Source organism: Egretta garzetta, unplaced genomic scaffold (genome assembly GCF_000687185.1).
Source record: "Egretta garzetta isolate BGI_Z169 unplaced genomic scaffold, ASM68718v1 scaffold179, whole genome shotgun sequence".
Classification (NCBI taxonomy): Eukaryota; Metazoa; Chordata; class Aves; order Pelecaniformes; family Ardeidae; genus Egretta; species Egretta garzetta.
Window position 1 is genome coordinate 2,200,447 of NW_009270001.1, and position 7,785 is coordinate 2,208,231.

Consider the following 7,785-nt stretch of genomic DNA (forward strand, 5'->3'; position numbering starts at 1 on the left):
GAGGAGGGGGGAGCCGGGGGGGTCGGGCTCTGCTCCCAGGGAAGGGGCGATGGGACGAGGGGCAGCGGCCTCAAGTTGTGCCAGGGCAGGGTGAGGTTGGGCATGGGCAGGGTTAGGGTGATGGTTGGGCTTGGTGATCTTTAAGGTCTTTTCCAATCTAAACGATTCTGTGATTCTGTGATTCTTAGTCACCCAGGCCTCACAGTGCCCTGGTGGGTTCTGGCCCAAGTCTTTTTGGGAGGGAGGATTTGGGGGAATCTCTTGCATTTAGCAGGGTGAGGATATAAACCCATATAAATACTGTTGACAGATTTAACTAATGGTTCTCACCAATTGCTTGGTTGCTTTCCCAGTAGTTCTTTATGCACCAATAAACCCCATTGTTCCTCTCCCAGCTGTTATTCACAAAAAGAACAAAAGTGAGCTGGAGTGTTCTCGGCACATTTCTTTTTAATTAAAACAACAGGCGAAGGAAGCGTACAGAGCAAAGTTTGAATGAGACATGGTAAATACCTCTTCTCCCTCATAATTTTAGCCCATTTGATAGGAGTGATTTTTTTCTTTTTTTTTTTCTTTTTTTTTTTTTTCGTGGCTTATAGCTGAGGTCCTGCTCCACTTCACCAGGAGAAAGTGAAGCGCAAGGCTAGAGGTAGCTCAGGGGGGTAGTTCTCACTGGGACAAATACCATGGTGTCCCACTGGTGACTTTAGTGCCTCAGATGTTTCATACTGTCCTGGTTTCAGCTGGGATTGAGTTGATTTTCTTCCTAGCATCTGGCATAGCACTGTGTTTTGGATTTAGGATGAGAAGAACGTTGATAACTCCCTGGTGGTTCAGTTGTTGCTGAGCAGGGCTTACACCAGTCAAGGACGTCTCAGCTTCCCCTGCTCTGCCAGGGGCACAAGGAGCTGGGAGGGGGCACAGCCAGGACAGCTGACCACCACTGGCCCAAGGGGTATTCCAGACCATAGAGCATCATGCTCAGCATATAAGCTGGGGGGAGTTGGCTGGGGAGCTGCGATTGCTGCTCAGGGATCGGTTGGGTATGGTTGGTGAGAGGTAGCAACACTTGTTTTTCCTGTGTTTTGTTTCTCTCTCTCTCTTTTTTTCCTTTTCATTACATTATTATTATTAAATTATTAAACTGTTCTTATCTTAACCCGCAATTTTTCTTACTTTTGACCTTCCGATTCTCTCCCCCATCCCACCGGGGCAGGGGGAATGAGCTGTGTGGTGCTTGGTTGCCAACTGGGGCTAAGCCACAACGGTCATTTCTTGTGCTCAGCATGGGACCTCCTCAGCACTTGTCACCTCCTCGTCTGGCAATATTCCAAAATCTTTGCCTTCTGGCCAGTGCACGATCACTTCCAAGATTCCTGGGCAGCTGGGGTTTCCTATTCGAGCCTGTTGTGTGATGAGTGCCACCTACTTACTCCATGTAGCATCAGTTGCATCATGTGTAGAGGGAACCCTTGAACATCCAGCCCAGCACCGGCAGTCAGGGTGCCAGGAGGAGCTGTGCTTCAGTACCAACCACTTCCAAAGCAGCTTGAACCCCTTCATATGCTGCCAATATCTCTTTTTCTGTTGAAGTACAGCTGGCCTCGGATCCCCTGTATCCCCCAACTCCAAAACCCTATGGTTGACCTCAAAGTCTCCCCTGGTGCTTTCTGCCAGAGGCTCCAGGTAGGGCCATTCTCCCCGGCTGCGATGTGGAGCACATTTTTTACATCTTGCCCTGCCCGGACTGGCTCATGGGCTACTGCATGAACTATCATCTCCTGTTTAATTTGTTCAAAGTCTTTGGAAGCTGAAAAAGTCCTTGACTGGTGTGAGCGCTACTTAGCAACAAGTGAACCATCAGTGTGTTATCAACATTCTTCTCGTGCTAAATCCAAAACACAGCGCTATGCCAGCTACTAGGAAGAAAATCAACTCTGTCCCAGCCAAAACCAGGACACCTCCTGACACATGACTCGTTAGTTGGGGTATCTGCAAGTGTAGCTTGGACTGGTGCATGGTCTCAGCCCTTGCTGGGGCTGCATCAACTTGAGGCTGCTCCCAGAGGTTCCCTGAGCATCCTAAAACTGAATCTTCCAGTGCAGGGGCGTGGAAAAAGGCATTTCTTCTACCCCAACAGCTCTGCTGTCAAAGTGAGGTAGCTTTCCGTGGGGGTGGGGGTAAGCAGATAGTGGGAAAACTATTTTAGGACTAGAAAGGACCAATCTTGCACCTGTATGACTTGTCCTGAGTAATCATAATGCTGCCTTTTGGCCTTAGACGTTGATGCTCTCAGCATTTTGCTGCATAGAGCTGGAGACGTTCAGAGTAGCAGCACCTAGGGACTCGCTGTAATGAAGTGTTTGCCTTGCAAATGCATAGCAAAGATATTAGCTTTTTTTTTTTCTTTCTTTTTCTGAAGGTGAGTTTTTGTTCTGTTCTGTGGGGTTTTTTTGTTGGTGGTTTGGTTTTTTTTGGTGTTTTTTTTTTTTTTTTCTTTGAGGAAAGGTCTGTGTTTTCTGCAGCCACAACCTAAATCCAGCTCTCAGCTGTAAGCTGAAATGTTTGTGCCTGTGGTTTCTGTTGTGGGTTGATGGCTGTCCCAGAGAGGGGAAGGGTGACAGCTGTGAACGTAGTGCACTGCAAAGAATCTGTCTGAGAAAATGTGCTGCATCATCAAATCTTTGCAGGATCCCTGAGCTCCTCCGGACTGGCAGCATCCATGTGCCTGGACGATCCCCTTCGGAGCAGTGTGCCCTTGGTGCTTGCTGAGCCAACTGTCCCGTGCTTACTCTCAGAAGTGCCATGCAGAGATACACTATGCGCCTCTCTGTTGCTTTCTGGAAAATACAGACCTGAAAGTAAACAGGGGATTTCAGGCACAGTGCAGGTCCTGTGGTGCTCATGTCCCAGGAGTTTGGCAAGTGAGAGCTGTATTGTAAGGAAAGACAGTGATTTTTCTGGGGCTTTTTGTTATGATTTTAAGACCTTGGAAAAGCCATTCTTGTGTTTCATCCCAAACCTGTGCTTTAACCTACTTGGAAGCTGTCCCTCAATAATGTACTTTATGATGCTTAATAGAAACATTTCCACTTAATAACAGAGACCATAAAAAATACAGTTCTCCTTAAAAATTATTATTCCCATTAAATTGTTGGATACTGGTGCCAAACACCTGCTAAGGAGGGCAGGACAGATCCTCACCAACCCTGAATCCTCTGGGCCTGGTGGTCCCCATCCGCTCCTGCCTGGGGCAACGCCACTGCCATCTTGCTCAGGCTGTGCATCCTGCCATCGAAAGATCTGTTCCTTGTGTTCCTAATGCCATCCCCCCTCCCAGGCTGGCTGCCGGAACCCCCTGAATTTATGGAGGAAGAGTTTTAAATCATGTGCGTTAGAGACTTAGCACAGCCAACCCCCTTGACTTGCCAGTACTTATGGTATCATTAACTGGGGCAGCGTACCATTGAGCAAATCACACTTCGTTCATCATTTGAGGAAGCTGTGGGCTGAGTTGTCCCACAGGCAGGGCGGTGGTAGCAGGAGGCTCTGTATCATCATCCTACAGCCCTGCCATAAATTCAGCTCTCGCTTCTTCCATTAACGTGATTTAGTGACAGGCTGACTGCCCTGCTTGGTTTACACACATTTGACCTACACCAGAGAAATTCATTATGGTTTTCCATATCAGAATTTTTAATTAAACTTCATTTTCTATGACAAAAACCATAGCAGCACCTTTGAATAAGAAGTAATCATTTTTCTTCTTTTCTCTTCTCCTTCACAGTCAGACTTTAAATCATCTGGTGGCTCAGGTGGGAAAAGAGGGATCAAAGGACCCTCAGTCCCATCCTGTCTCCCACTGGCATATCTTCCTTTGGGCACAGGATGCATATACTATATGTTGGGTGAGCCACATGCTGACATCCCTGGGCACAAGCTGGGTGCTGGGCACGCTTCATGCTGTGGTGTCCCTCCAACCATGATGTTACATCATTTATTCTTCCCATCCTCCACCTATCTCATGTCAGTATTTGCCTGTGAGAGCTGTCAGATTGGTATATTTGTGCTTGTGCTCAGTTATTAATCTAAGCTTTATTTCTCTTTGGTTGGCCAAGATGGGCTGTTATAAGGGCACCTTGTGTAAAGGGCATTCAGTGTCGTCTTCTGACTCTTGTATTTATTTATCGAGCATTGATTTTTCATTTGGTTGGAGGTGCAGCACAGTAACTGGGGGATGGAGGAACTGGATGCAGGAGGATGTTGCTGATGCTGAAGGTCTCCACACAGAGATCCTGGAGGTGTTTGTTTTTTCTGGTCACTGGCCTGGCTGGTCAGAAAAAAAAAAAATCCATGTAAAGTTGAGACCTTAGTTATCAGTAAGGTGATCCTGATACCATGAATAATGGAGAGGAAATGCAGACCAGTGCGATATGGTTGCTTGGTGGGTCTCCTTTTTCACCTGCCCATCTGTCTTATAACCACATGACTGGATAGCACTAAGTAATTTTTCATGAGGTTTCTGAAGCTGCTACATGTTATGAGGAGGAGAAATGCCTCTGTTTTATCCTGTCCTGAGCTGGCATGTGAAGGACAAGAAGCTACTTGACCATGTGCCCTCATCTGACCGATTTTTCCAGGGAGCTGCAACCTTGATTGGCACGTCCTGATACTGTAGACCCAGATTGTCAACTGACCCTGAGTAGAGGCTGAGGCAGCTCTGAAAAAAAGAGAAAGTTCTCAGCACAGACCAATGAATAAATAATAATAACGAAAAGGAGAAAACCCAAAGACCAGGAGAGACAAAAGAGAGAGGAAGGTCCCTCAGTCAAGGAGTTGAAGGAAGGCAGGAAGAGTCAGAAGGAGGTGAGCTGTTGGCACCTGTGGGCTGAGAAGGATAAGGACTGATCAGGACGCTGAAGTGGGGAGGAGGAAGGACACTGTGAAACGAGGGCAGCCCAGCCCTAGGCAGGGAGGGGAGGTAAGGTGGCAGGAGGTAGGTGGCAGAAGTCAGGGTAAGACAATCATAGAGCGTTGTTAAAAGTGTAGGGGTGAAAAACAATGACATGAAAGAAAAGACCAAAAAGAACAAAGTAGAAGAGGAGGAGGAGGAGGAAGAGAAAGAGGAGGTAGTGGAAGAGGTAGTTGAGGAGGCAACTGAGGAAGATAGGGAAGATGAAAGCCAGAAGAAAAAAAGCAAAAAGAAATCAAAGACCAAGGACTCAGAGAATGATGGGGAAGTGAAGATAAAGAAAAAGAAAAAAACCAAGCGCAGAGAGTTTAGCAGTGAGGATGAGGATGACTACGAGCACAGAAAGAAGAAGAAGAAAAAAGGCAAAAAAGGAAAAGAAAAGAAGAAGAAAAAAGGTGACAAGTCCAAGAAAGGAAAGACAGATGAGAATTTTTTGGAGATGTATGAACAGGAGCTTCGGGACTATCATTCGGACTCCTCCAATGCAACAGAAGACGAGTACAACAAAAAAAAAGGTCAGACCCATCATTTCTCACCTCCCCTCTTGAGCAGATAGTTATACTGTTGGCCCTGCAGATTCCCATCAAGGGACCCTTCTGGGGGGGGCAGGCACTTGTCTCTCTCTTATGTGGGGAATATTTCTAGTTAAATAAGAATTTTTACTATGTGAGGTGGCACTGACAGATTTGTCCGCATTAGCTTTTCAGTTTATGAAGCCACTTTGCCCTGTGCATGGTACTGCTGTAATTACATTCTCCTAATTAATATTTGCATTGTGGTGCTGTTCAGAAGCTGTAATTGTCAGATGTGGACAGGCTGGAGAGGGTCCAGAGAAGGGCCACCAAGATGATCCAAGGACTGGGCAGCCTGCCCTGTGAGGATGGGCTGCGGGAGCTGGGTTTGTTCAGCCTTGAGGAAAGGAGGCTTAGGGGAGACCTTATCACCATGTTGCAGTATTTAAAGGGTGGCTACACAGAAGATGGAGGCTCCCTTTTTACAAGGAGTCACCTGGAAAAGATGAGGGGTAATGGGTACAAGTTACTCCTGGGGAGATTCTTGTTGGACACAAGAGGAAAATTTTTCACAACGCAAACAATCATCCATTGGAATAATCTCCCCAGGGAAGTGGTTGAATCTACCACACTGGACACTTTCAAGCCTCAGCTGGACAGGGTGCTGGGCCACCTTGTCTAGACTGTGCTCTTGCCTAGAAAGGTTGGACCAGGCGATCCTTGAGGTCCCTCCCAACCTGGTGCTCTATAACTCCCCTTGTGTAAGCAGGGTACATAGCAAAGGTGCACAGTCCTGCTCAAGAATATGCAGCAGGAGCATGCGGGTGTTTTCAGCAGTCAGTAGACTGTTTAGGATTGATGTAGAAGCAGAAGGTCCAGCACACCATCTCTCTGGCTGTTGTAAGTAACCAAATAGGCTGGGGAAATATTGCTAGTCATCTCTAAACCTTAATACTGTGTCGGTAAAAATAAATAGGCCACTCATTTTATATGCACAGGGTACTTAAGTTCAATGCATTGTGAGCTGTGCAATGACTTAAGGTTTTAGATGATGCGCTCCGATTCATTAGAAGACCACGGTCAGGAGAAGCGTTGCAGCCTGGCAACATCTAGACAGCTTGTGGGAAAAGACTGTACTTTAGCATTTTATCTGCTGGGTGACAGCTAGTAATCCCATCCCCAGCAAACCTGCAGCGCTGTGTCAGAGAAGTGAGGAAACTGCAAGGTGAGCAGCAAAGACCCATGGTGTAGCTCCATGATTAAAAGAAAAAGCCCTTGATATGTAGGAAGAAGCTCCCAAGCACAGCAAGGTTATCTCCTTATCAGAGAGATGGGCAGCAAAGAGATAATGGACTGCTGAGGGGTGACACTGGCCACCCATTACCTGTGCAACAGGACCTTGGCATGACTGGGGCAAGACACTTAACCTCTCAGCACTGTGGTTTCCCCATCAGTTAATTAGAGTAATAACATGGCTTGTATGTTGCGATTTGGAGAACTGAGCATGCCTAAGGAATCTTGTAAAATATCTCACGCTTACGGTGTGGTTATAGGTTAACTATAACTGATGACTTCTGTAACGGTGCCATATGGCTGTACTGGGAACAGAAAAATGATTCAACCGCTCTGATGCAGGAGAAGCACGGTCCTGCTATGGGCACTGTGACACTGCATTTAGGGCATGCACATAACCCACTTCATTTGTGATGGCTCTCCAGGGGGAAAGAGGATGTCTCCCCTCATAGAACAATTTTTTTTATAATAGAAGAATAATAACTATTGCACTTTTTAAAGAGAGAAGTTCCAGCAAATGTTTGTAATAATCTCTGTGTGGTCTTTTGCTTAGTTTCTCAACAGTTTCTGCAGGAAAGGCAACAGCTTGTAGTTGAAACACTGTGTAATGAATTAAACAGGGATTTGATTCTTATAGTCCCTATCAGAAATTTTAAAACTTGGTCCAAACCTTGCAACACTTATTTCCTATCATGAGAGCCCCAGGACCTCCAAGAAACTTGTCCACATGGTCAAAAGTTCCAAGGGTGAGCACTGGTTGCTCCCTTGGATTGTGGGCTCTTCTCCTTGAGCTGTGTCTCAGTATTTTTCACCCCCAATTTCCAGTATGACGTTCAACAAGGCCAAGGGCCGGGTCCTGCCCTGGGGTCACAACAACCCCAGGCAACGCTCCAGGCGTGGGGCAGAGGGGCTGGAAAGCCGCCCGGCGGAAAAGGCCCTGGGGGTGCTGGTCGCCAGGGGGCTGAATATGAGCCAGCAGGGTGCCCAGGTGGCCAAGAGGGCCAGCAG

General features: G+C 47.0%; 1 protein-coding gene across 1 annotated transcript in view; it reads left to right on the forward strand.

Annotated features, from left to right (window-relative positions):
- Nucleotides 1–5,066: 5,066 nt before the first annotated feature.
- LOXHD1 (lipoxygenase homology domains 1) overlaps nucleotides 5,067–7,785 on the forward strand; it is a 164,089-nt gene continuing 161,370 nt past the window's right edge. The window contains exon 1 of the mRNA XM_035903101.1: nucleotides 5,067–5,487. Coding sequence (XP_035758994.1) covers nucleotides 5,067–5,487 — 421 coding nt within the window. The remainder of the gene's footprint in view (nucleotides 5,488–7,785) is intronic.